The 27,936-nt window shown below is 35.1% G+C and overlaps 4 protein-coding genes and 1 non-coding gene across 5 annotated transcripts; 2 read left to right on the top strand and 3 right to left on the bottom strand.

Annotated features, from left to right (window-relative positions):
• The first annotated feature begins 525 nt into the window (after window positions 1-525).
• On the top strand, window positions 526-2,883 carry LOC131628616 (mitochondrial import receptor subunit TOM6 homolog). The gene is made up of 2 exons (XM_058899452.1): window positions 526-822; window positions 2,752-2,883. Exon 1 carries the CDS (start codon window positions 647-649, stop codon window positions 806-808), a length of 162 nt encoding a protein of 53 aa, XP_058755435.1. The 5' UTR covers window positions 526-646; the 3' UTR covers window positions 809-822; window positions 2,752-2,883.
• Window positions 2,884-4,918: 2,035 nt separating this feature from the next.
• LOC131628626 (AUGMIN subunit 2-like) lies at window positions 4,919-7,130 on the bottom strand. Its single transcript, XM_058899457.1, has 5 exons — window positions 6,661-7,130; window positions 6,460-6,564; window positions 6,270-6,338; window positions 5,813-5,926; window positions 4,919-5,408 (listed from the first exon to the last, which is right to left on the bottom strand). The coding sequence occupies exons 1-5, from the start codon at window positions 6,931-6,933 to the stop codon at window positions 5,205-5,207; spliced, it is 765 nt and encodes a 254-aa protein (XP_058755440.1). The 5' UTR covers window positions 6,934-7,130; the 3' UTR covers window positions 4,919-5,204.
• Window positions 7,131-10,415: 3,285 nt separating this feature from the next.
• LOC131628625 (probable CoA ligase CCL6) lies at window positions 10,416-15,406 on the top strand. Its single transcript, XM_058899456.1, has 19 exons — window positions 10,416-10,720; window positions 11,057-11,120; window positions 11,501-11,590; window positions 11,684-11,740; window positions 11,886-11,934; window positions 12,027-12,103; window positions 12,235-12,271; window positions 12,364-12,458; window positions 12,571-12,735; window positions 12,882-12,992; window positions 13,087-13,174; window positions 13,277-13,343; window positions 13,441-13,516; window positions 13,591-13,708; window positions 13,815-14,060; window positions 14,180-14,319; window positions 14,399-14,581; window positions 14,670-14,789; window positions 15,193-15,406. Exons 1-19 carry the CDS (start codon window positions 10,572-10,574, stop codon window positions 15,238-15,240), a joined length of 1,980 nt encoding a protein of 659 aa, XP_058755439.1. The 5' UTR covers window positions 10,416-10,571; the 3' UTR covers window positions 15,241-15,406.
• Window positions 10,916-10,989, bottom strand: TRNAI-AAU (transfer RNA isoleucine (anticodon AAU)). The gene has a single exon. It is a non-coding gene; the product is annotated as a tRNA-Ile (tRNA).
• A 455-nt stretch (window positions 15,407-15,861) lies between the features above and the next one.
• Window positions 15,862-17,798, bottom strand: LOC131628627 (cold-regulated 413 plasma membrane protein 1-like). The gene is made up of 4 exons (XM_058899458.1): window positions 17,505-17,798; window positions 16,541-16,648; window positions 16,373-16,443; window positions 15,862-16,287 (listed from the first exon to the last, which is right to left on the bottom strand). Exons 1-4 carry the CDS (start codon window positions 17,666-17,668, stop codon window positions 16,034-16,036), a joined length of 597 nt encoding a protein of 198 aa, XP_058755441.1. The 5' UTR covers window positions 17,669-17,798; the 3' UTR covers window positions 15,862-16,033.
• Window positions 17,799-27,936: the final 10,138 nt, after the last annotated feature.

Genomic DNA, 27,936 nt, shown 5'->3' with positions numbered 1-27,936 from the left:
CTTGGGAACCAATGATAGCACTTGTTCAGACTGATTACCGTAGGTAGAGGAGGAGCCAATGTGTTAGAGTTAGACATACACAATATAGTATGCATTTCATTTGTATTTTCTTTATTATTAATCAACTTTGAAAATAATGATTGTACAAATATATTTAGTTTTTTTAATTTTCATGTTTCTATAATATTTCATTTTATTAAAGCTTTATGTGCTTCTATAATATTCGTTTTTTAATCTTCGAAACAAATAACGACCATTTTAATTGAATTGAAATTAGTTTCAAATAAAAATACTACAATCTTAAAAAACATATTCTGTCCAATTGTCATACAGGAAAAAAAAATAGTAATGCATCTCTGAATTAATTTTCTTAAGATTAAAAGTTACATTAGAGATGCATTTGCGAATTTACGCAGGGGCACATCTCCAAACCTATTTTTTTGTTTGGACAAACATCTAATGGGCCGAAAGCCTAACAACATCTCCATATTAAAAGGGCTTTTTCTTACAAAGTTATCTCTACGGGCCATTCTTACACCTCTTAAATCTTGAGAGAGAATAGCACAATTCACAAGTTGAAGGTTCTGTAATCCCAAAACCCTAAAAAGAAAACCCAAGAAAACGTTCTACAATCGGAGAAGAAGCCATGTTTCCCGGATTCATGCGAAAGCCGGACAAGACTGCGGCATTGAAGGAGCTCAAAACTCACGTCGCCATGTTCGGAACATGGGTCGTCGTTGTTCGTCTCACCCCTTACATTCTTCACTTTCTCAATCGCGAAAGCGACGAACTCAAGCTCGAGCTTTAGATTCACATACTATGGTAATTTTGCTATCCAATCTCAATTTTACGTTCTTGTATGCAAATGTATGGATTCTGTTTGGAAATTTTCTGTTTTCAAGATCCTTTGCGGTGGATTGTTATGTGAAAGATTTGGGTAAATTAGGGTTTGAGTTTGTCTGGTTTTGTATCCATGAACATTCTGTGCAGTTTGAAAACTTGGATTATACATAAAGTGATAAAGTTTAGGTTTTTAACCAAATATATACTGCTGAATTTGAATGTATCATTATCAGGGTAGTGTATTCGATTTATCTGTGTCTGGGTTTTGAATTTGATGTTCGTATTTGCCTAGTACTTATCAGGGTTTAAGAGTTAATTTATCAATGTATTATGTTTTACCGAGTTGAGGGATAATGATATTGAGCATCTGAAATGCTCATCATCAGTGGAAGTTTCTTGGTTGTAGTTTTTTTTTTTTGCATTGAATGTTGTTGAGTCTGCTAGATTTCGATTATTAGGATTCAAGCCATCAGGATCTCCCTTAAAAGCTAATTATCAAACCACTAAGATTTAGGCAGCTCATGATACTCAAGTCCCTATTTGAATTCAATTAGCACTACTCGATCCGTTGAGTTTGTTTTGTTGTCTTCTTTGCAACCAACACTTCCTGCCCAAGGCACAGTCTATAACAAATTTTAGTTGTTAGAAATCTTAGTTGAGGGAGTTGAAGTTGAACTACAACCTTTATCGTATCTTTCCAACCCTTATGTTCCTCCCTCAAACCACTCCTTTCTAGGATAAGGGTAACTAATACTATCTAAGTTCTTTCTCGTGTTCTCTCTTGGTCGTAAGTTTTGTTCTCTGCTGCTATTCCGTCCTGTCTTAATAGACCTCAGGTCAGTTCATCCCACTCATATACCATTATTAGCTGTTCAAAGCAGTTTATTGGGTGTCACTGTCAGTCATTCCTATTGTCATTGGTATAGTCCACACACTCATGTGATGTTTCATAAGTTAATGGTCGACTGCGCTAGGGCCATGCGGTGCCTTGCCAACCTTGTTTGACATTGCTATCAGTCACAATTTGCTCATTAATGCCCCTCAATTCTTGTTTTGCATCGATTTCGTCATTTTTTGCATGAATTTCAGAGCTCTAGTTTGGTTTTGGTTGTCTCATGGGTGATTTGACATTTGTTGTCACAGCTGTAGTCTGGCCTCAATTTCATCCAAGTTGCAGTCTACGGCCTCAAGTTTTGTCCTATTTAGGTCTGATGCCATTTTAGTTTTTGTCCCAAATGCAATCTGGCCTCAACTTTTGTCTCAGTTACAATTTGATCTCGGTGTCTTAGATGTGATTTGGGGCCTCAATATATTTTCCAAATATGATCTGCCCAGCGTGTTTTTGATATGAAATTATTTGATTTTTTATTCTCTTTCAAAGGTTATTTGTAACTAACTAGCTTAAAGTTTTAGCTTGAGGCGGGGTGTTATTATACCAAAATAATTCCAGTTTAGTTCTTTGTCTTTCGTGTCACCAATAAAAAAACTATAATCAAAATTCCAGGTTTGTATTCCCTTCTCATCCCTTTTGACTATATCTTTAACACTAGTAACTAATCTTCTAGTTTTAGTGTAAATAAGGGTTAGTTCTCCGTTTTTTGTGTCACCAATGCATAAAACTATAATCATAATTATAGGTTTGTATTCCCTTCTCTTCCCCTTTTTTTAAAAACCCTATAACATCAGCACTAGTAATTTATCTCTGGCGTATTTGCAGTCTCAACTCAATATTGTAATACAGAGATTTCTATTTTGTTCATATTTTTCTATTACTTCCATTATTCCTCGGCCCTGTCTGTGGCAAGCACAATGCGTCCAGTTTTTTTTTTTATAATTGGTTTTGCAACTTTTGTGGCCTACTGTTTTTAACTGTTATCTAAACTCTTACTTTTTTTTTGGTTGGTGCAGAGTCCCTGAGGAAGATACTTGCTTGAGTTCTGGAGGAATTTCATCAAATAATGATTTTATGTAACCCTGAAGATTGTGTGGACATGATACGTTGTTAGTATAATAGACAATGCCATTTATATTTTTTTTTTACATTGCCATGCTTATGAGAAAATTTTCAAAATGTTTCAACCGCAAATAGTTTAACACATTTTTATGTATTTTGGTATTACTTTCTTTTTTCTGGGTGAGTATAGTGAAAGAAAATTAAATGGAAGTTTGAGCTTTTGATTAAAATGAGTTTTTATACAATGATAACATAGGTAAAAGGACTTGGCGAATTGATGAAGGGATTGTTTTTTACTTTGGTGTTAAAATTTTCTTATTTTCGAACTTACCAAACCAAAGCGCATGACCTTGGAGAACTTAGAAAAAAATAAGTGAATGGAGGGTTTTGAGGAAATTGGAAGGGAATGCAAGTCCTCTATTTTGTATCAAGTTTATTTTTCTCCATTGAACTAAATCTCCTAATATTGGAATACTCAATTCATTGATAGAAGATTTTGACAAATTTTTCAATATTGTTCTCAAAACAAAAGAGTAATGGTCCTTTTTGTTAACTCCAAATACTTTAGAAGCATATGGCAGTGTTGTACACGTTTTCTAAACAAAAGTTGTATAAATTTTCAAGATTTTAATAGAGAATTTAATTACAATATATGAGTACCCTGCGAGGGCAATAATAGTTAACTCAATTTATGCTTTCTTTCTGATTTTTGGTAAGGCGTGGACGTGCAGTTACAATTTTGTATTTTTGAAAATAAACTTGTCATTTGCATTTACATTTCTTTTTCTTGGTATTTTGTTTCTTGTTTTTAATAAATTGGATATCTTTTGTTTGTCAATAAAACGGATATCTTTGCGTATACAACTCATAGGGTGTGTTTGCGTATACAACTCATAGGGTGTGTTTCTCATAGGGTGTATTTGTTTGAGAAATTAAAATTATAATCTCAGGAATGTTATTCCTAGGAATGTAAATTTTAGAAATTTTATTCCCATCAATTTGTTTGGTAAATAATTAAGGTTCCTTCGAATAATTTTGAATTTTATTTTATTTATCATTTTAAATTTTAAAAATAAAAAATAATGGGTTGAAATAGCATGGAAGTGGGTAGTTATAGTTAGTTATTTATTATTCCCATGGGAATAATAGGATTCCCACCCTTTGACATGAGAATAAATATTTACAATTTCATGAGTAACTTTTATTTCTGGGTATTATTTATTCCAAGGTATTTTTTTTTTCTTTTCCATCTACCAAACAAAGGAATAATTATTTCCAGCCTCAAATTCCCAGAAATAATTTTTCTAGCACCGAAACAAACACAACTAATTTCTTATCATCTCTTCCAAATAATCCTATCTAAATATTCTTCATTAGTCTGATTAACAATTTAAGTTTATTTAATTAGAAAAAGAAGAAGCAAGGCCGTTCTTGCCATTTTCTTTTACAAAATAAATGTATTATATTTAAATAATAAAAATTGATTAATAAATATAACAATTAAAATAGAAAATAATAAAAAATAATATGACATAAAAGAAGTTAATAATATTATTATTACACTAATTTTGTGAATTCGAATCCATCTCTAACTATATAGCAGTGTTAAGTTCAGAGATTTTTATTTGAGTTTAAAGATAATGCACTGCCAGTGTAAAACAATTTTATCCATACAATCAATAAAAACTCTTATAATTTCTGTCATTTCAATATTTTAAAAATAAAATTGAGAATTTATTATCAGCATGTACCTCATTGATTGACAGCGTAATTTTTCTTTTTCTTTTTTTATTTAGTCTTATGTATAGATGATATCCAATTTAAAAAAAAATTATTAAAGTTTTCTAATGAAAATTAAGTTTTACAATGGGGTTTTTTTTATATAAAAATAATATTCTTATTGAAAAGCAATCATATGTTTATTCAATTAAAAATAACTTAAAAAAAGTCCTACATGATAATAAAAGTCCTATATAATATTATGTATAAGGAATTCGAATTTGTAAAAAACAAAAATAAACTTGCAACTGTCTAACAAAAATAAACTTGTAATGATAGTGTATTATGCTGTATTTTCTGTCAAAGTACTATCTAAAAATCTTTAAAATTCAGCCATTTCAGTTCATCCTAATATTTTTCCAGAAGATTGAGTTATGAAATTTGTTTACACAAAAAATAGAGTAAGGTTGATGCTATATTCCAAGTTGTAGTTTACACCGATCAATTCACTTCTCAAACAAACATAAAGAACCCTTTTAACAAAATATCCTTTGCCGTGTAATAAACATTCTAGAAAAGAGGTATTCCATGAATATTTGATACGCACAAGCGATTGAAGTATGATATCTCACACAAGAGACAGATGGATCTTTGATAACCAAGAGACAGGATCCTTTATCGTGTACCATTATTCTGATGGAAGTGAAGTCAGAGAATCAGATACTCCTGGCAGTCTTTGGGAAGGATCTCTGGCCGGTGTTCTAAGCACAGTGGAATCAAACTGTCCCACTCTCATTTTTTGAAGTGCTGAAAATGACTCTCTTTTGGCTGACATGGCTTCGAAGTATCGAGTGCAAGATGCCAACGCTACAGGAATAGGTCGTAGCATCTCCTGTTAAAAAAGAAAATGGAATTTCGTTTCAAATGCAAGTCGAAAACACAGAGCTATGTCCATTATTCTACAAACAGATGTCCTCAAAGTAGTGCCTGTAAGCACTTTGTCGCCTTTAAAAACACACAGAAACGCGGCACAATGCTTAACAATCCATAAGTGCAAGGGATCCACAAAGTTTGGCTTCTTAAAATACAAATGAATAAAAATTAAATTCATTGTCACCGAGTCGTATTCTTGGTGCTTCCAAGCAAGTGTAGTGGCTAATAACATTAAAGGTAGGCAACACAAGATATAGTAGGTAAAAACAAGGGTCCAAGAATGCAAATCAGTTTGTGTTATAATGGAAACAGAAAGTCCAAAATCAATATCTAGTAACAATAGAAATGATTGTAGAAGCATACCCCCCAAACTGAAGGAGGTTCCTTAAAATTCTGACTCCATTGAAAATCTGCCACCGAGGCTGTCAAGGCACCATAATCACTAGCTGCTTTCATCAGTAGTTCAGAGAAATCTTTCTGCAAACATTAGAAAAATACATGATACAAGCATTACAATATGTCTTACATTGACAGAAAATTACAGTTTATCAATAATTTATAAAAATTGACGGAACGGTATTGTTCGATACCGTTTTCTTAGTTTTGCAGTTCCGTGCCGAAATAACGGCCGGAACGGCAGAGTTTAATAACATAGGACTACAACAAGTAAGATCAAGAACTAAATACAATATAGCAAAAATGTGTTATGCTACTAGTACAACAAAAGTATCACCTAGTCAAGTTTACATGAAATCAACAAACTTATGTGCCTTTTCCTAGTCGAAGTAGCTTATTTCAACAACAAATTACATTCACCAACCTGAAATTCTGCTTCAACAGGAATGCAATCCAGGGAATACGGTTGTTGCAGACGAGCAATTATCCGATCCTGCCAAATTATAAAAATAAAATAATGTCTTAAAGTATATAGGAATATTGAATGACTCACTAAAATAAAAATTAAGAACTAATTAAACATAAAATGAGACAATATTTTAGTTGAATGTTACCTTGTTATGAATAACATCTTTAAGAATAGTAGTAATCCTCGACAAGGTTTCAATCTTCTTCTTCATTTCACTCACATGTGTCAAATGTGCAACATTTTTATCATCCTAAAAACACAAAACAGACACATAAAATAATCAAATCAAAACAAAAAACAACAATGTGTAAATCCAGATCCAAAAAAAAAAAGAAGCAGTTTTCACCTTTCGTCCTTGAAGTTCAACTTGCAGATCAGCAATTTTCTTTTGAACGGAAGTTAATTCTCTCAAAACCCTAATTAAGTCTTCACCCTTTTCGGCGGTTGTTGGGGAGGAACTCTGAGGCGGTTCATGGGGGGAAGATGAAGATGAAGATGAAAGTGATGGTGATGAGACGGGGAAGCCGAGATCGGCGGCAATTGATAGAGCGTCGGACATTCCACCGATTCGCTTCACGGCTTTTCTTCCTACCCAACTGGATTCGTTTGCCATTGACATTTTGAAATTTCAGTGCAAGGAGAAGAATACGAACGAGTGTCAAGCTTAGAATGTCTGGTTTATTCTTTTTCTCGTTTGAATTTTTAATCAGTGTTTTTATATTTGAGATTTGGGACAAACGCTCCGAAAAAAATAAGGCTGAATGTTTTTTTCAAGATGTTTTTTTCCTTCAATTTTCATTCCCTTGCGAAATGCAAACGTTTTACACCATCACCTTAAAATTTGACAATTTCATTATAGACCCTATAGAATGAAGACACCTGCTAAAAACTCTAAAATATTTATAAATTTTGGAGATACATCTTCAAAATCATATATTTTCACATTTTTAATTATTTCGGAGATACATATCCGAAAACACTCATTTTTTAATATTTTTGGATATGCATCTCCGAAAACAAAAACCCTCCATGGCTTCTTCTTTAAAACACTGAACCAAACACCCAAATTCTCAAAAATCAACAAACAACAACTTCAAATTCAATGATCTGAAATTGAATCCCAAATCTCAATGACAGTCTAAGTCAAACATAGAAGCAAGAATTTTGAATTTTGTGGTAGCAAACATCTAAAAATGCAAAAAAGTTACCAACGAAGAGGTGGATCCACAAATTGATGAGTTTCAGTTGGTTGGGTGAGTATGGAGGTTCTAGTATATGCGAATAGGTTGAAAAGGTTATGATATGCAGTGATGGTGATATTGTGAATCGGTGTTTGCTGCTTATGTTTGTGAAATCACCAGGTATTCAAAGCAAAAAGGGAGTTGTTTATGCGTTGATGATATTTCGTAAGTGCATTTCTGAAATATCCTAAGGGATGATTTCGGAAGTGCATCTCCGAGTGCACATTTTTTCTTAAAAAATGGTTTTTTTCGGATGTGCACATCCGAAATTACTTTTTTTCTTCAGAAAAATGTGCATTCGGAGATACACTTCCGAAGTATAGGGGCATTTATGGAATTTCGCCACGGGTTCCTAAGAAGCCATGAGATCTATAAAGAAATTGTCTAAAATTTTATTATTACTACCATGATTTTAAATTGCAGTTCGCAACCGCAATTGAGGTCACAATATTGTTGATGCAGTAGCTTGTGCATCTGCATCAAACCGCAATTGCGGTGTGATTTATAATTATACGTTCGATAACACTAGAATTCACATCAAACACCTTCACCCAAGTTTTTTCGCATATTTTCATTATAATTCAATTCAACATTTGAGAATCCAAAAACTCAATTTACTTGTGATTTTTAATGTAAAATATTAACTTTTAAGAGTTTTTTAATGGTGTATTTCAAATATCTCCACATCAAAATTCACGCTGCAACGGCCGCAATGCGCATCGAAGCAACCACATTGGCCGCTATCGCAACATCAACCACCGCAATTTAAAAACATGATTTCTACGTTGACTTCTTCATTTTGTATCTGCAGATCCTTCATATGGCAAGACCATTTGAGCTTATTAAATACATTAATGCTAAAAAAGAAATATGGAAGATAGCCGCAAAATACACCACAAATGGTTTGTCGTTTCTAATACAAAAGAACACTTCGAGATGTTATGGATTGATAGCGAGATAACCCGTTTATATCATTGTATTCGTATTTTGATATTTCAATTTGGAAATGATTTTTTTCATATACTAATTTTTGTCATTTTGATCTTCCATTTTACTCCATTTTTTAATCATTTTTGATATTCCTATTAACTCGTACTTGTGTTATTCTATTTGGTTTACTGTTTTTTGACGTTATCTTTATGAATCACATTTATTCCTTCGTGTTTCAGGGGAGTGATATTCACGACGTTGTTCCAACTATGTTCACGAAATCGTTTGATTCGATGTTAAGAGTTAACATTACATATACCATTTTTAATTTTCAAGTTCAACCTAATGATATGTTATTCAAGACATCTATTCATAAGTATATTTTGAAATTTACTATTGGGACAAGCATTAGAGATGTCAGCAAGCATGTTATTCCTCCAAAGCCTATCAAATTCACTTCTTATGAAGATATTTTTGCTGTAAAATGGAAATATATGTTAATAGGTATGGTTGTTATGTTATAATCCTTATTTCAAGATCCTTCTTGACTTTCACTTTGGGCGTCAGCAGCATGGTACTCAAAGAGAGGATTCTTATGAGGAGCTCGGACAATTTGAGTAGTAGTATGAACAACATATTGAAGTACAGTGAATACATGAGCTTGAAACACTGGTTGAGAAGATTGGACAACCATAGCAGTAATGGCAATAGGTAGAGAATAATTTGGAGGTAAATTAAAATCTGGCCATGTAGTGGCAGACCTTGGGTTAAGTTGAGGATCAATAACAACATCAATAACCTTTGAGATAACAGTCCTTTGAGGTGGCTCCCCTCTGGCAATCAAGACTTGCAACATCTCTGTAAGCTTGGTCATGTCTGACTTCAAATCAGTCACCATTTATACTCTGTTTTCATTGATCAGTCGGCAAAAGTCTATCATTTCGGTAACACAATGTTTCATCTTTTATCGTTTTTCGTATTATGTTTTAGTTTTCATGTTAAGTTGCTTTGCATGGCATTGATTTGGAAATTCATGACAATTAGGGTGTTTTGATGCTTGGTTTGGTAGTGTTAGTGTTTCAGGCATATGCGATCAGGTCCAAGGAAGTAATGCTGAGGCGAAGGAAAGTCCGCTGAAGGTAGAGGTGAAAATATCCAACTAACAGAAGTCTGACACGGGTGCCTGTGTTGCCTGACACGGCCTGTGTCAGGATGAAAGGTTGAAAAGTGCAAAAGAGTAGAAGTCAGTGGGCTGACACGGGTGCCCGTGTCAGCAGGCCTGGGAGCAAGAAAGGTCGGGAGCCAAGGCAGAGGGCCAACTCAGGTGCCCGTGTTGCCTGACACGGCCTGTGTTGGCAGGCGCGAGACGAAACACATATTTTGATTTATTTAAAAGCTTGAGCTCATTAAGGGTAGTTTCGACCTTCCGCACATTTGTGTTGTTCTTAATCTGCCATTCTGCGTATAACGTTGGCTCTAGTCTCGTATTGGTGTGGAGAAATCAACTTGATTGTAAACAGAAAACTCTAAAGATAAAGACAGACAATATAAATTGACAACTTAAATGTATGAATATGGATGCATGAAATTTTTGTTATTTTTTACCGACAGAGAAATTAAAATATTTTCATAAATAAATATAGTATTCAACAATGCTTTGATAAAATCTCACATATCTTTCCTCTTAACATGAGATTTTAGATTCAATTCAACTCCAAAACACAACGTCATTTTAAATTTTGCTTTTATGATTATATCAATGTGACGGAATATAAAAAGTTATGTATGATGCAATTGTACACAATGTAGGCTTCACCAAACTTTCCTAGCCATAATAAATGCTTACTCAAAACAGGCAAAGCCACAAACAGCACAAAAAAAGCTACTAATAAATAAAAACACATTAAAAATAAAACAATTCTATTCATTTCAAAAACATAATGTTCAAATTTAATGCTTCATGATTCAGTTCAACCAACTCTGGTGACACCATCCCCTTGCTTAAATTCATCTAGCTACTTCCCACATATAGACTTACATAGGGGTAAGAAAAATACCAAACCTCCTCAATCTGTTGATCACAACAATGGTGGATGTATACACTTTGAAGGTGGAAGAAGCAAGATCTGCAACTCATGAAAAGCCATCAGCAGGTCCTGTGTACAGATGCATCTATGCTAAAGATGGTTTGTTGGAGTTACCTTCTCATTTTCAATCTCCATGGGACTTTTTCAGGTCACTATTAACTACTACTTTACAAAACTTAGGGTTTTCAATTTGAAACTTGCACATTTTTTTAGATAATGATTATTTAGGAAATTTACATGCAAAGTTCACAAAATTTGCAGAAAACTTAGAGATTTCATAATGAAATTTGCACATTTTTCTTAGGTAGAGGAAATAAATTATAAAAATAGGTTAAAAAAAATTTGGCCCATGCAGGTCTCGAACCTGCGACCTTCGCGTTATTAGCACAACGCTCTAACCAACTGAGCTAATGGGCCACTTGTTGAAATTTTTATTTTTAAATAATCTATTATAAGATATGTGATTTGATGCTTCTTTGTTTAGGGAGTCTGCTGCAAGGTGCCCCAGAAAACCAATGCTGGGTCGGCGTAAAAAATCCGATTTAAAGGTAACTTTCATTGATGTGTTTCTTTTGCATCATTTCTTACTTATAATTTGTTTTTAGACAATATCTTACTTGAATTAGCCTTAAGAATACTATAGCTTTTCTTGTCTAGACTAGACTAAACTAAATGAGAAAATAATGTTGGAGAAAATTAATATAACATGAATAAATGGTGTTTTAATTAAAAAAAATGAAACCAAAATTAGTCAAAGTTAAGATAATACTAATGTACACATTTTTTCCATCAAAATGGTTTATACTCGGACAGATACATTAGGAACATGCTGGTCTCTATATTTTATTTTATGTTACATTTGTTGGGTATAAAATAAATTTTGTGTTGAATTAGGTAAAATTATGTAAGAATTCAATTGAATTTGCAGGTTGATCCCTATGAATGGATCACATTTGAAGAGGCTTATGATGCTTCCATCCGAATTGGTTCCGCCATGAAGAGCCGTCGTGTCAATCCTGTAACTGTTCTTCTGCTATTAAAATTGTACTATACTAAATATTCAGAAACTTATGTAATTAATCTAACTAGCTTTCTTTTTCTGTATCACAAGGGTGACCGTTGTGGCATATATGGATCCAATTGTCCTGAGTGGATAATTGCAATGGAGGTATTTAGCATGTTAAATATAGTTAGGAGCTAATTAAGCAACTATTTAGTATGTTAAACATGTTATAATATGATATTTATATGATCAGCCTTATTAATTATTGCATTAGTGCATTAATGACTTGATTCAAATTTGGTTTCTCCAGGCTTGTAACAGCTATGCAGTAACTTATGTCCCATTATACGATACTCTGGGTTTGTGTTTTTGTGCCTTTCCCTAAGTTTTATTATTTATTGAGTTTAGGAACTTGAAGTTTGATAAATGTTTTGTATTTATGCATAAACAGGTCCTAATGCGGTGGAGTTTATCATTAACCATGCTGAAGTTTCAATAGCATTTGTACAGCAAAGCAAGATTCCTTCTGTAGGTTCCATTCTATTTCTTGGATCACAATCTTTTACTCTCTGGCTCTTGATTATTGTTTTCTGGCAGATAATTAGCTAATCCATTGAGTTTCTTGAGAATAATTAGCTTACCGTTTTTTGTTGCCACAGGTTTTGTCATGTCTTGATCGGTGTACAAGTCTTAAAAGTATGTTTCATCGAACCTTTCTGTTATTTCTGTTATTATTAGTTTTAAGTCTTTCCATCTAAGTGATTAACTTTGGTAATTTAACGGCTTAGCTATTGTGAGTTTTGGTGACGTTTCAATCACACAAAAGAAAGAAGCTGAGGAACTTGGTGTATCCTGCTTCACATGGGAAGAGTTTCTTCAATCAGTAAGAACTATGATTTCAGTTGCTTACTGATGTTAATATTTATAATTAACCTATCAAATTGGAATTTTTTTGTCTTTCGATATAATCTTATTGTATATCTTTATTTCTGCAGGGAAATCGGGATTTGGATCTACCGTTAAAAAATAAGACTAACATCTGCACAATCATGTACACAAGTGGAACGACAGGTGAACCAAAAGGTGTCATTATTAAGAACGAGGCTTTCATGACTCAAGTGCTGTCTATTGACCAACTACTTTCATTAACAGACAAAGGCGTAAGATAATTCATTTTTTTTATGATTCGCTTATTACGTGTAATAACACTTTTTATAAGCCCGTAGTTAATTATTTCATTTGCTTTTCTCTATGCATCTAACATGTCATTCTCAATGTTGATACACGTTCTATGCACTATTTATAGGCAGCTGAAGACGATGTGTACTTCTCTTTTCTTCCTCTTGCTCATGTATATGACCAGATAATGGTGACCTATTGCATCCACAAGGGTTCATCAGTTGGATTTTGGCAGGGCGTAAGCTTTGAATTTGCTTTCCGTTGTTATTAGTAATATCGGGCTTTTTCTCAAAATATTTTCTTCATGGAATTTTTCATGCTGATTCTTGTAGGATATCAGATTCTTAATGGAAGATATTCAGACACTGAAACCAACTATATTTTGTGGCGTTCCTCGAGTTTATGACCGTGTTTACGCTGGTAAGGCAAGAACGTTTATTGTGCCGCTGTGTATGCTAAATGTGATTGTGTTGACTACATTATCATTTGAAAATTAATTATAAGCATACCTTGCGGTTGAAGGTATCAATAGCAAAATTTCATCGGAAGGATCACTGAAAAAGACATTGTTTCAGTATGCATATAACTAGTACGTTTAACCACTGAACTTTCTACCGTTCCGGAATTCTACTTTTCTAATTTCCGATTTCTATCCTATTGTATACTAAGCTAAACTCCATTAACAGCAAATTGGGATATCTAAATAGTGGTCTTCCACAAGACAAAGCATCACCGTGGTTCGATAGGCTTGTGTTTGACAAGGTATTCCATTTTATACTAAGATTTTTATTTCGGAAAGTTTTGTTTCTTACTTGAAGCATTGGTTTTATTGATAGATAAAACAAGCATTGGGTGGAAGAGTTCGAATCTTGTTATCAGGAGCTGCTCCTTTGTCTAAGCATGTTGAAGAGTTTTTGAGGGTCACTTTTGGATCTACCTTGGCACAAGGATATGGTACACTAAAGTATTTGAATCATTAGAAAATCGGTGGATTGTTTGTAAAAAGTAGTTCATCGAAGTGGTTACATAACAATTCATTATTATCATTTTGATTTTACAGGTCTCACTGAAAGCTGTGCGGGGTGTTTCACTTCAATATCCAATGTGTTTTCTATGGTGGGAACGGTCGGAGTTCCCATGCCAACGATTGAAGCCAGGCTTGAGTCCGTGCCTGAGATGGGATATGATGCACTTTCCAGTCAACCCCGTGGAGAAATATGCTTGAGAGGGAATACCTTGTTCTCCGGTTACCACAAACGTCAAGATCTTACCGAAGAGGTTATGGTTGATGGTTGGTTTCATACAGGTATGTCCTCATGACGACGAGTGCGTCACAAACTTCTATATTTTTGCATTCTTGTGTTAAAGTTGGTAGTATGGCTCTAAATGCCGTGTCCTTCGGAATGATTTGAAAAATCAATACAGGTGACATTGGAGAATGGCTGCCAAATGGAGCAATGAAAATTATTGACAGAAAAAAGAACATCTTCAAATTGTCTCAAGGAGAATACGTTGCTGTCGAGAGTATCGAAAACAAGTATTCGCAGTGCCCTCTTATAACTTCGGTATGATTCTTCTCTAATAATCCTAGAAAAAGTTGAGTGAATTAGAACTCATGAACTTCCATTTTTATTTCGCACGCAGGTTTGGGTTTATGGAAATAGTTTCGAATCTTTCTTGGTGGCCGTCGTTGTTCCGGAAAGACAAGCCCTTGAGAATTGGGCAGTGAAGCATAATTTGTCTGAAGATTTTAAATCACTATGTGGAAATCTAAAAGCAAGAAAATTCATTTTGGATGAACTCAACAGCATTGGTCAGAAACATCAAGTATGTATATATAATGTCAACCATAAGTTTTACATTTTTTGATCTTATTGATTAGTGATTACAGTTGACATGATTTGTATTCTCTCAGTTTCGAGGTTTTGAGCTGATAAAAGCAGTTTTTCTGGAACCAATTCCGTTCGATGTGGAGAGAGATCTAGTAACTCCAACATTTAAATTGAAGAGACCACAATTACTAAAGCACTATAAGGTTTGTCTCATGTTCTCTGATCAACATTGCAGCTACTAACTTTCTACGATTTCACTATATAGTAAAAAGATAATATTTGTTCCGGTCGACCTCTAGGCCACTGCGGCTACTTACGTAGTTTTGTCCGTTTTTGGGTATTGTCCACTTTTGGGTGAGAACCCTCATGGTTTCATCCTTTAGAAAAGGCGTCTTGTTGGATCGAGGTGTGTGAGTGTTACATATAAATTCTACCATTAGCCTCGATTCCCAAGCAACGTGATACTATTTTGATCAGCTTGAACGATATTTATTAATTATTTTAGCTAATTGAATTAGTAAAATGATTCACAATATTTACCAAAGTATGCATTTCTTTTTTGTTACTAGCTAAGTATAGAATGTTACTTCTTGCAAACAATTTCAGGATTGTATTGATCAACTATACAAGGAAGCAAAGGGAGCAATGGTGTGAGACAGATGGCAGGAATTCTATTTGAAATTATGTGAAGTGAAAAAGTTATAAACCAAACATGTAGGATATTGAAATATGAACTGCATAATATGCTCATTCAGCCATTCTTAAGAAGATTATATCATAAAATTATGTGGAAAATTCAAAAAGCTACCTATTTTGCGTACCTTGCAACAAATGTTTTTACTCCTATTTGTTTAAGTGAAGTAAGTTTGTAACTTTATGGTGACTATTTATTGAGAGAGAATGATTGATTTAGAGAGAGATAGAGAAAAAATTATATAAGTTACCGATGATCCACTCAAATCATAGATAACCTGTGAATACAAAAACTACGAGATATATTCATGGCCATTTTTGAAAGTGTAAGGCGGTTTATTTCATAGAGCTCAAAATTTGTCACGGTTAAATCTTGTATAAAAGGATCTCATAAAATATTTATGATAGTTAAAACATGACAAAATATCCCTTATTTGTTTTTTTACAATTAAACCATGATAAGCTTACATAGTCTTTAAAATTTAAGACGGCTTTTCAAAACTCAAAAACTTAAGACAGCCCTGATATTACTACTATGTCAATCCCCTTCATCATTATTATTTCTACAACGAAGCCAAAAAATGTCGAAAGAGACTTGATTTCATATGTTAAACATGCAAACGAAACAACAAAGGTGATACATTACATCAAACAATGACAGTATTTGACATCAACATCCAACAAATGAATGATTACACAACACAACTGGCTTAATTCACTCACAACACTTAACAGTCAAATTCAAATGCAGTACCTAAAAAATGATAACGATAAGCGCCCAGATGGGGTAAACCAACAGAAGTATTATGCCAACAGAATTCGACACGCCATTTGCTCTAGTGAAGGAGTTTCTGAAACCGCCAGATGCACGAATATGTTCCTGTAGTAAATAACATGCAATGACAAGACACACAATCACTCCCACAATGTTTTCTCTAAAGGTGGTTGCAATTACATTTGGAGCTACAACAATCAGAAGCACCAAAGCACCAGGTAAATCCATCCATTCTGCAGTAACAATCATGAAGAGTTGGTTATTAGTATGTATATTCAATATTTCACAGACTATATCATAAGCAAAATTGTAACGTACCAGAGTAATGTTTTGGGATAAAAAGCCTCAACACAACAGTAACTAAAGCAATCCATTTTCCAATCTCTCCCCTGCGTAGTGATGAAAATAATATTATAGACGGAAATGAAGGTACAAATTTGATGACATGAAATGAAAGTGTGACAGATATGGAGGGAAATGAATCACCTGACGATACCGAAAACTAGTTGCGGTAAACTGAAGAAAATGTATGGAATGAGTAGTGATGTGAGAATGTTAGTCTTCCAGTTTGTGCGATCCAAAACCAACAAGTAACTGCAGAGAACATATTAACATAATCAGTGAAGTCATTAAAACAAAGACTATTACAGTTTCCATTCGTTCTTACTCAATAAAACATGGTGATAATTTCTGTTTTGAATAACGGTTGGGACTTGGGAGTTGAATAGTAGCTCTATCTTTAGAGTTAGAAACTCTTATAATTTTTGTGGATAAAAATAGTGACAACAATTCAACACTAACCACTAAAAAGACAACATGATAACTACCGACTTCTTCATGAGAATATGTGGGGCTCCTACCCTACCATAAATATTTTCTTGTCTAGAAATGGATCTAAATATCTATCATCCACTCGTTCCATTTAAAGTATCTCAAGTGTTGGAGACCGATTTAAAAAGAGTTAAATAAAAAAATTAGAGGTGGGTGATCTGACAGCGGAAAAATATAAAAAAAAAAGTTAAACGAATCTTAAATCAGACTTTAATATCATGTAAAAAAAAAAGTGGTTGAATCTCATCGCTACAAAACGGACTTGCTAGGATGAGGATTGCCCAATACAAAGCCTATTTTCGAACAAGCTATGCACATGATATCAGAGACTGTTTTGGAGAGTACTAATTATAAGAAGAAAAAAATATACCAGAAATCACACTGAAATTAAGGATGGTCTAGAAGCAGCAACAAATATTCTAAAATCACATACCAAAAAAAAACAGTATAGAGAGAAATAAAGTCACACAATAAAAAAACAACAACCTACAATGTTTAATTCAATCCATTTCCATCTACAATGTTTAACAACCAAACCACACAATCCAAATAACAAAATTAAAAAACAGCCATAAATTAAGGTAAAAGAGATAAAGTAAAAGGGAAGAACAGAACATACATAGCAGCAACAGCAGCAAAGAATCCGAAGAAAGATGCTCCAAATCCCAAACCACCGAGTTTAAGAATATGATCAGCGAGTTTATGAGCAGCTTCACCCAAGTCTCTGAAATCTGAGTTGATCAACTGTGCTGCTTCATCTTGAAAATTCATCTTGTTCCACATTTTTTCCCCTCAATTTGTGATCACAAGCTAGAAGGAAGGAGAAAATCAACAGTGATGAAATTATGTAACAAGAGAAGACACAGAGATTAGTGCTGTCGTGTGCGCACTATGATCTGTTTAAAATTGATTGGTTCCGTTGTTATTTATGCCAATTTTCAATGGAGTGTGTAAGTCGTAATTGACCCATTGAAAACGATTTTCTATTTTATTCTTAAATTAACTATTTTGTACATAAATAAAGATGAATAAATATATTCTTTTGAATTTATTATTCTATTTTAAACATAAATAATTTTAATTCGTGTTTTATAATTTTTCATTTAAAACTAACATATAATTATTTTAAATGATAAATATTTTCTGTAAAAATAAAAAATCATCATATATATATATATATGATTTTATTGTAAAATTTTATAAATAGAAATATAAGTTAAAAACAATTATATTATTAGTTTTTTATGAAAAAAAGTGAGAATATTTTAAATTTAAAATTGAAAAATTAATTTTGTGAATGAGATAAGATTGAAGATCAAAATTATAGTTTAATCTAAAAAATTAATTTTAGCGAGTGAATAATATATTATAAAAAATTTTACACTTATAATAAATAATAATTTATTCATTCTATTATATATTTAAGTGTTTATTATTATTTTTTAATATACTTTTTATAAATAAAGAATATTATATGATCTTTCATTTTTTAAATTATATGATAATAATTAATATTTGTGAGATATTAAAATTATTTTAAAAACATAATAGTATAAAAGCCTTTTTTATTATAATTATTTTAAGAACATAATAGTATAACTGTATAAAGGCAATTTTCAATTACGTAAAATTAATTTTTTTTACACAATTACATAAAACTAAACTAATTAAACACAAATTTAACTAAAAGAATTTAATTGGAATACACTGACGGTGTAAAGAAGTTTTACACCGTCAATGAATCACAACCGTTAATCTGTTGGAAGTGTTTGACTTTTATTTTAATTTTTTTAAAATTAATATAATTAAGTGGTTGTGATACATTGATAGTGTAAAAAGTTTTACACTGACAGTGCATAGTAATTAAACTCTTAACTAAAATTATGTTTACAAATAAATTTAATTTTGATGAATTTTCTTATCTATAGAAGAGACGCCAAACACTAAAATGTTGTATTAATTTTAATTTAATTTTATGGAGTTAAAATTAGTTATGTATGTCGGCCATATAAAGTATATAGTTTATGTTTTGTTTTGTTCGAATCATTATTGGAGTAGAGATGAGTTAAGGCCACGTGGAGGTTTATCGATTGGCCGTTATAGATATCGATGTGCTGGCGTGTGAGCCTATGTCGGCTGATTCAACTTTATAGTATTTTTTTGAAAGAGAATTCCTACAAGCTAGAAAACGCATAATCTATAACACTATTTTTTATACAGGAATGAGGAAACCAACAAAAAATTATTTGTCCACGTATGTTAGTAGATTTAATTTTTTAATATTAACACTATTAAGAAAAAGGTATTTTTTATGATGCTTTGGTAAATAAATATAGATAAATGTCGAGGATTTGAACTCGGGTTTAATGGAATTTTAAGATGATGGGAAAATATTTGTAATTTGAATTTAAGAGAATTGAGAGTACAAATGAATATTTAGTGAAAAAGATATCTAAGTGAAAGAGACATACACGTATTTATTGTTGAAGACATTTTATCATAGTTTCTCTTGATTAAATGTTTTGTACATTCGAGACATATATTTCGGAGCAGCCGCACATTTCGTCAATCATAAAATCGACTTGGGAAGCTGATGAACATCTGAGACATACATCTCGGTCTTGCCACATATTCCGCCAACCACAAAACTGACCTATAAGGTTTATGAACGACTGAGATATACATCCCGGACTAGTCAGACAAACCCTCTCCAAAATCGCCGTTAATGATAGGTGTTAGTGCTTTTATTGGCTGATTGGAGATATTCCATATTTAGGGAGAACCTAGGAAGAAGGGTCATTGGGTAGTGATTAAGTGAGGAGTTGTAAACTGAGAGTTTAGCTCTGAATTGATATTGCTAATAGTGAACTTCATCCCTGGCTTGGTAGCCCCCAGAGTAGGTAGTTAGACCGAACTGGGTTAACAATTAACTGTGTTATTTATCTTCTGCATTATTTTGTTTGTTCAATCGTGGATGTTATGACATCGTGCATAACATCAGGTTCAGAAGTGTTAGCTGTTCCTTTACAAAACCATATAAACTTTACAATCTGGTTATGTTGACTAAACATACGTGATCTCAGGTCTCATTGACTCCTTCTTAGAGGTAATTAAAATTTGGGGATCTATGTGTTCTGCCTCTGCTACATTAATAACAGATCAGATGTCTTGACATCGTGAATTACATCCTGAGTCTGTCATACCAGAATTTCAATAGGGAAGTGTTGGTTGGGATTTCGACAAGAGGCAAAATTCGACCAAGGGAGTATGGAAGTAGAGTCGATCATAAACAAGACTGGAGAAGTCGACTGGGCCTGAAGACTGGAGAAATTGACTGGGCCTGAAGAGTTGAGAAATTCGGTGCAAGAAGAATCCCCAGTCAAATTCAGTTCATGCGAAGTAAAATCAGACGTGGGTAGCCAAAATGGAGAACGAAGAATTTGGAAATTCTGAAAGTGCATGTGGCATGCAAAGAAACGAAGGCCGCCAAAAAGTAGTTACGCTTTTGTATTATAATAAAACTTTGTAAATAGTTGGAGGGGATTCAAACTTACACAAGCCTATACACTAACACTCAAAGTAACCAAGCTACGATCGAAATGAGTAAAGCAAGAGAAATGTATGTTTGAATCACCAACTTTTTCAATTTTAAATGTTATGTCATTTACCTTTTTTCAAGCTTTATTACTCTTTACAAGTTTTGTTTTTTCTTTTCAAAGTTTCTTTAAACGTTACTTTCTGAAACGAACTGCTTCGACATCGTGTCGAACTCGTTTACAACAGTCAACATTTCTAAACTCTTGTTAAAACACTTTGGGAAACTGAAGCATTATTCTGAGATTCCCTAGTCGATCTCGTAAAGTAGCTTTTAAAAAGAGACTAGCATTGCTTACCAATTTTCAAGATAAAAAAATTGGCACGCCCAATGGAACAGTGCTAATAAAATTTTTAAAGTTGTTTTAATCAAGCATTTTCTTACATGCACAGTTATGTATGCATGGATTTAAGGAGTGGGAAACAATTGTTTGAGATGTTACGTTCTAGCGCAGACACTAACATTTCTAATCCAGCACACACACAAAGTACTGCATAAAATGTGAATGTCATACCGATGGCAGCCATGACACAAAGTGTGACAGTTTTGTCTCCTGTAAGGACATCCACCATACTGGTTCGACAATGTAACACCCGTATATTTTAATTTTTAATTTAATTGGAAACTGAATTAATAATTAGAATTATTTTGGTTTTATGAAAATAAATTGGAAAAGAATGGTTTATGGCATTAGGCCATGTGTGATGTTTGTAAGAAGGAGGTGTTAAGTTAGTAAAGTCTTTTACTAATTAAAATGTTATTTTTCATAAAATAAGAAGAAAATTGGAAAAAGAGAATAGAACGTGAAAAGAAGAACTAAGGATTTGGGAACTCGAAGAACGTGAAAGAGGAACAGTAGAGGGAGAGACCAATCAAGAACTTTTAGCTAAGGTAAGGGGAGACTCTCCGGTTAACATCTCTTATCGTATTTTAGATGATAATATTGATTAGGGATATTATTTAGGTCAATTGGATTGTATGTTAGGTTGGGGTTTAGAATGATTTTGAATACATTATATGATTGATGATTATCTATACTAAATCCTGTGCATAATTGTGTGTCAATTGATGTTATGGTATGAATATGGTGATTGTTTGATGTGTTGCTGTGTTCATCCATGGAACTGAATCTATGAATGTAAATCCCTAACTAATTGAGTAGAAATTAGGATTGTAATGAGTAAAATTGATATAAGGTGATAAACTATTGAAGATAGATGGATCCTATATGTTAAAGAGTGCAGAATTTTGGTTTTAGATCCAAAATCGCAGGCTGTAATGGTTAAAACACAAGGAAGACGAACTGGTACGAGTTGCAGGTTTTTGGAAGTCTCTGGCCATTTGCGTATGGTACGCGTATGAGGGGCTTCCCAGGGGCCGTTCGCGTATGGTACACGCCCTGTCCCGTCCAAAATACGCCCTTCTGCCCGTACGCGTATGGTACGCGTATGATGAAGAGGTGATACGCGTATTGCACTGTGATACGCGTATGATGTGTGTTTGTATGAAAATCAGCCTCTGCTGATACGCGTATGGTACGCGTATGACCAGCGTGAGTGTAAAATTCTACCATTTGATATTGATCTCGTTTCATTTTATCTTTCTCGCACTTTATCGCCTTTTTGCATCATCCTTTAACATGAGAAGTAGGACTTAGACATTCATCTGGGCAAGCCCTCGAAAGAGGCTCTGTTTTTGTTGGTGTGTTTATGTTTGTGCTTGCATAAAGTCCTAACAAAGGCCATTATAAGTCCTCGAGAAGGCAAGCGGAAAGGGTTAGTAATCAACCCCCGCAACTTTCAGTCCGTGTCGTTCCTATGCTCATTTTTTGCAAGTTCCGAGCTCTGAACATGTGCCAAAGATCTTCGAGTCAAAAGACCTGTACAAGGCAAGCGAAAAGGGTTTAGTAGCCAAACCCCGCACTTTCTATAGCTCGCGTCGCTCGACGTTGATGCTCGGTGTATGCACGCACCGTTTTCCTTTTGGATCCGTGACGACTTGTTTACTGAGAGGGACTCGCCCTTTTGTCTATGGTCCGATCATTTTCCCGAGGTCTAATGCTTGGTTGACTCGGGTGATCCGCTCCCCTTGGCTATGGCGGGACCGCTTTTCTACCACTCGGCCAGTGCCGGTCGTTTTGTTTGCTTTACGAGCGGAGCTCGTTTGTGTGATACTCTTGTTTGCTTTCCCTTCTCCTCGTAGGCTGCTAGTTTAGTTTAGATTTGTACCCTTTGTATGATAACATAGGTAGCAAGCTTTCCCCCCTTAGCTTATGTTTTCCCTCATGCATCTTTTAAAATACAAACCAAACTCTTTGATTTTCTTTTCTTAAGAGCTTGTTATTTCCGCTCCATTCCCGGCATAAGCCTCCAAAGGTCGAGCAGCGGAGTGCGAATTTAACTCGTTCACCTAAAAAACATAAAACAAACATAAATTAGTTAGCCGAGCTACGATACCTCTGATTCCTCAAAAAGGATACGTAGGCAGCGGGGTAGGGCCTGTGCGAGTATAACTCTTTCTTTTCCCTACATTTTGCATGCATTTTAGTCCAGATTAGCGCAATTTGCTTACACAACCATAGTTTTAGACACAAGCGTGGATACCATCGAGTACGATGGGAGCGAGGGGTGCTAGCACCTTCCCCTCGCGTAACCGACTCCCTTACACTTTTTCTCTGATCGTGAGACCGTTGCTTTGTTTTGTGGTTTGCTGGCATTCCCTTCCTTTTCAGGATAAATATGTTAGTGGCGACTCTGTTAATTTCGGTAGCAACACCCTCTCAAAATGCTCATACTGCCACTCCAAGGGGAACTTACAGGCTAATCCACTCTTTATCTCCCCTCCTTCCTGATACTCCATGGTGTCAAACAAAGTCATATTTGCGACAAGGGTGAGAGGCTTTATCACGAAGTATCTGTCTTTAAAATGTTTTACAGAGTCTTGGTAAATGTGGAACAACTTCCTCGGCTGCTTGAAGGATACCCAAGCATATTTCCCATCAGACTCACTCTTCTTCTACAGATGAAAAACTTGAGACAATAGACCTATGCTCGGCTCAACCTCAAGGTATCGACAAACATGCTTGAACGCCCGAAGAAAGGCTAGAGCATTGGGACGGAGTTGAGAAGGAGCCACATGCAGCCAATTGAAAATGTTCGTCTGCAAAGCCGTAAAAGGCAGCCGCATCCCTACCTCCTTAAAATCAAATTTGTACATCGCGAAACAATTCCCCTAAAATTTTGAGCAAACCCGTTGATGATCTTTAGGTGGACAAGCCTTCCACGAACTTTCCATGCCCGACACCAGATCCTCGACGATGTTGAACGCTTCCCGAGGATGCGTCACGGAACATGAAACTATATTTAAGGCATCAGAAGCCACCCAATCCTCGAGTCTCCTCGGCGGAACAACTTGTACGGTAGGAACGCCCTGCTCAACATGAACTTCATATTCCTCGGGATCATCCTTCACATGCACTAGATCGATCTCAGGGTTTTCGTCGTCCATTTTACCTGAAAAGCATAGGAAATAGTGAATTCAACTATAGTCAAATCCACCCTTCCACCACAAATCAAGTGAAAGGGCGAGGATAGATGGTCGGCCCACGACCCCCTTCTTTGATACAGACAGGTCTTTACACAGGAATTAACATTCTGTTACTCACGCGATAAGGGGTAGATCCTCCTCGGGGAGATCCTTTCACATCCTCGCTGTAACACCTATATTTTTAAATTATTAGATAAATTGAATTTTAGTTAATTATTTAATTAAAATTTAGTTTATGAATATTTTTGAAAATAATGGAATAAATGAATAAGAAGAGAATATTAGACTTTTGGGGGTGTGAGGTGTAATTAGTGGGTGTATGGAGTAAAAAGCTCTATACTTAGTCCTAATTATATTATTATTTTTATTATTGAGGAAAATAGAAAAGAAAGGAGCAAGAGAAGAGTTGGGAGAAAAGATTTTATCGTAGTAGTGAGAAGAGCAAAGGAAGGAGGAAAAACCCCAAAGTTCAAGGATCAATTCAAGAACCTCCATCAAGATAAGGGGGGACTTTTCCTTTTAGTATCTCTTATGTGATCTTGAGTGATAGGTATATTGATGTATGGTTTGGTTCAATTAGATATTGGGATTGTTAGGTTAGAGTGTTATAATTTAGATTGAATTGATGAAAATTGCATGAACTATTGGTTAATAATGAGTTTAAATGATGTTGAGTGGTGTATGATTGAATGTATGATGATTGTATGCCTGTATATGATGTTTAGATTCGATTTTGGACTTAGAATATGGGAGATCACAGGGTCTGTCGCAGACCTGAGAATCTGTAAAATCGCAGGTCCGCTAAGCGGAGGACCCTACCTAGTTAGCTTCTGTCGAAGGTCGCTAGTGGTCCGCTGAGCGGAGGTCTGAAGGTAGTTCGCTTCTGTCGCGAGTCGCCAGTGGTCCGCTGAGCGAACCCTGCTGTGTAGAAATTTTTCTAAACGTTGAGATAGCGCATCTTTTGATCTGTGTACCCTTTCTTAGTGTCGTTTTGGGCGTTGTAAAGGTAATTAAATGTTTTATATGATGAACGATGAATATGGGCAGTGGCCGACTTTATTTTTTTAAAAAATTGATTTAATTACTTCGTGAGAATTAAGCATTGTGTGCATACGAGATAGGTGTGACAATGTATTTGATATGGTGATGAATTGGCTGTGATTATTATTATGACTGTGATAAATGCATGGCTATTTGAATGATGTTGAAAACATGTACATACTTATTCTGTGATGTGGTGTTGAGATGATTTGTTCATCGTGATCGATGATGTTTTTAAGTATGTTATGTGTGTTCATTCATTCATATGCATTGGATGATGGATCCCGGTGTTGTTTGGATCGATGGTGGACATAATTCCCATTGTGCGGAATTTGTGTCGGTGGGCCGTATCTCGATGAGGCGTAGGTCGGTTAGGTGGATTAATTACACGGTTTATTGGTACCACATGCATTGTGTCAGTTGAGTCATATGCATTTTGTCATAACATGATTGAATGAATTTCAGAGTTGTGTTGTGTGATTTATTGTTGTATGAGTTGATGAATGATAGTGGCTAATCTGAATATGTATGATTGGGTGAACGATATATTGTGATGCTTGTTGCTTATGAATTGCATAATATTTACTAACTGAGAATGAGACTCACCCTTAAATGTTGTCATTTTCAGATTGAGGATAGCGGCCTTACGACTTGGTGAGGATTAGCTCATGAGTCAGTGTGTCTAGTTTAGCGTCAGGTGTCATGCTCTGATATTGTAACACTGGGGACACGAGTTTTGATCGTTCATGTCTTATGACTTTATTGCTTTATTTTGAGTTTTATGGATATAGTTTCGAAGGTGTTGGACTAATCCGTATAATTGCTTTCCGCTGTATTTAACATGAGTTATTATGAATTATGATGAAACTCCTTAGTGTTTGCATGACAATGACGTATGATGTTTGTTTTAAAATTTGAAATTGTGACATCCTTGTTCCATGTTACTCTGATATATTTATTTAAATTGCCGCGGGGTTTAGAAGGGTGTTACACTCGCCACACTCATATCTTGCACGACGAAAGTATGAAAAGAAAAACAAATCCTCCCCGTCTTGCTTATAGCCTCTTCAAGTCAATCGAAGGCTGTTCGTCTCACTCATCTAAATTCCCTCAAAACATTCCTCGCATCGTCGGCATATTCATGGGGTGCTCGGGAGATTCATGCAATTCCTGGGCACTCAAGCGAGAAAACTCAAACAAATCACTGCTACGCGCTTATTTAACCTATTAATCAACCCTAAAAACCTTGAATGCTAGCAATCCGTAACAAGGCTGAGAAGAAAATACTTACTAGATGGAAATGGAAAGTTGGGAGGATTGCAGTGACGAGAAAGATTCTTGTTCTTGAAAGCAGAGCTACAGGGAGAAAACACTTAGCGAAATGTTCAAATGGTCCTGTTTTCCCCTTTTTATAGCAAGGCGTTACAGGGAAGTGGGAAGTGGAGCCATCATTACCATTATTACCTAGGTTGCTAGACTCCCTTAGGTCATGATGGCGCAGAAATTACCTGCCACACGTCATAAATGGCCTGACGTTTCACATCTGGAAACTCAATCGTTTCACATTGCCCAAACACATAAAGGCGAATGAAACGTTTCGCCTCCTCGGCACAAGGCTCCTCGGGGAATCCCAAGTAAACGAACTGATCAAATATTCTTGGAAGCAGAGGTTACGATGCCGTCAGGACACGTCCTCGTCCTCACATGACGCCTGACCAATTAGGAACGCTCGTATAATCCTCCACGGATAACGATTACAAGCATGGCGGCATTAGACGACCTCGATCCATACAGTGCTCCTCTTTAGCAGAATAGTGCAAAGTAATTGCTTCCAGTAGAAATAAAGACTTGGGGGGCTTCTATTCTGGTCTGGGCCAAGCAGGCCCAACACTTGTGCCAGAGTCGAGCATCCCCAATCCATAAGCTAGGGCCGAACATGCCCAATAAGCGCATGCGCTAGTCATTATGAGCGTCAAATCCACATGCCTGCTAAAGAGCACGCGGTCCAACCCAATAGCGAGGGATGCACGAACCCTATGCTTTATCCACCCAGGATGTGAGTCATTTGCTGACTCAACCCTACCACGTAGGATTCTGGCAGTTTCCTAACACGTGGGCCTCCAATGGATTTGGCCCAATTAGGAAATCTTGGCCCAACACCGGGGGCTATAAATACCCTCTTTCACTAGAGGGTCAGGTATTCAATATTCATTCTATCACACCTTTTCTCTACTTGCTCTCATTGCTCTCAAACTTACTTTGGCATCGGAGTACCTTGCAGGTACACTCCCCAGTTCACAGAAGTCCAGCACATTGCAGACTGTAATACGGTGAACTGACTTTTTATCAAAATGTGCGGTAAGTAAGAGTCGCCACCGACTTTTATTTTATCCAATTATAGAAAGGCTAAAAGAACAGGAAAAGACCTTTGAAAGATTTTGAGTTCGGGGGGTAAGTTATACAAAGGGAAGGTGTAAGGCACCCTTTGTATCCATGGTTATCCATGGGCTCTTAATTGCTTAGCTCACTTTGTTTGGAAAATGTTTGAAAAGTATGGTGTGAATAGGAAAACCTTTGAAGAAGAAATTTAGCTTGTAAATAAGCGTAGTCTTTTGAAAAGTTTTTGAAAATTAGTGGAAAAAAGAGTTTGAATTTGAATTTGAAAAAAGAGCAAGCAATGAAAAAGCAATTACCCTTAAGTTATAAAAACGTTCTTTTAGCTTTTCGGGCGAAAGGGTCTATCCATACCATGAGAGGGCAGGAAGTCTTTCAATTGGATGTTCGGGTCATCGAAGGGTCATCGAGAGGTATCGTTCGCCACAAGTCTGTCCCTACCATAGAGAGGGCAGGTAGTCTCGGGGAAGGATAT

Source organism: Vicia villosa, unplaced genomic scaffold (genome assembly GCF_029867415.1).
Source record: "Vicia villosa cultivar HV-30 ecotype Madison, WI unplaced genomic scaffold, Vvil1.0 ctg.000469F_1_1, whole genome shotgun sequence".
Taxonomy (NCBI): Eukaryota; Viridiplantae; Streptophyta; class Magnoliopsida; order Fabales; family Fabaceae; genus Vicia; species Vicia villosa.
Note: the sequence above shows the minus strand (reverse complement) of the source record. Positions and strands in the feature narration are given on the sequence as shown.

Coding starts and splice junctions, on each gene's coding strand:
- LOC131628616 (XM_058899452.1), top strand. CDS start 647: ATGTTTCCCGGATTCATGCGAAAGCCGGACAAGACTGCGGCATTGAAG.
- LOC131628625 (XM_058899456.1), top strand. CDS start 10,572: ATGGTGGATGTATACACTTTGAAGGTGGAAGAAGCAAGATCTGCAACT. Junction 12,104..12,234: donor AGCAAAGCAAGATTCCTTCT/GTAGGTTCCATT, acceptor TTGTTGCCACAG/GTTTTGTCATGTCTTGATCG. Junction 13,709..13,814: donor TACCTTGGCACAAGGATATG/GTACACTAAAGT, acceptor TTGATTTTACAG/GTCTCACTGAAAGCTGTGCG.
- LOC131628627 (XM_058899458.1), bottom strand. CDS start 17,668: ATGTGGAACAAGATGAATTTTCAAGATGAAGCAGCACAGTTGATCAAC. Junction 16,649..17,504: donor TTTGCTGCTGTTGCTGCTAT/GTATGTTCTGTT, acceptor TGTTCTCTGCAG/TTACTTGTTGGTTTTGGATC. Junction 16,444..16,540: donor CTAGTTTTCGGTATCGTCAG/GTGATTCATTTC, acceptor ATCACTACGCAG/GGGAGAGATTGGAAAATGGA.
- LOC131628626 (XM_058899457.1), bottom strand. CDS start 6,933: ATGTCAATGGCAAACGAATCCAGTTGGGTAGGAAGAAAAGCCGTGAAG. Junction 6,565..6,660: donor TTGAACTTCAAGGACGAAAG/GTGAAAACTGCT, acceptor TTGTGTTTTTAG/GATGATAAAAATGTTGCACA. Junction 6,339..6,459: donor AAGATGTTATTCATAACAAG/GTAACATTCAAC, acceptor ATAATTTGGCAG/GATCGGATAATTGCTCGTCT.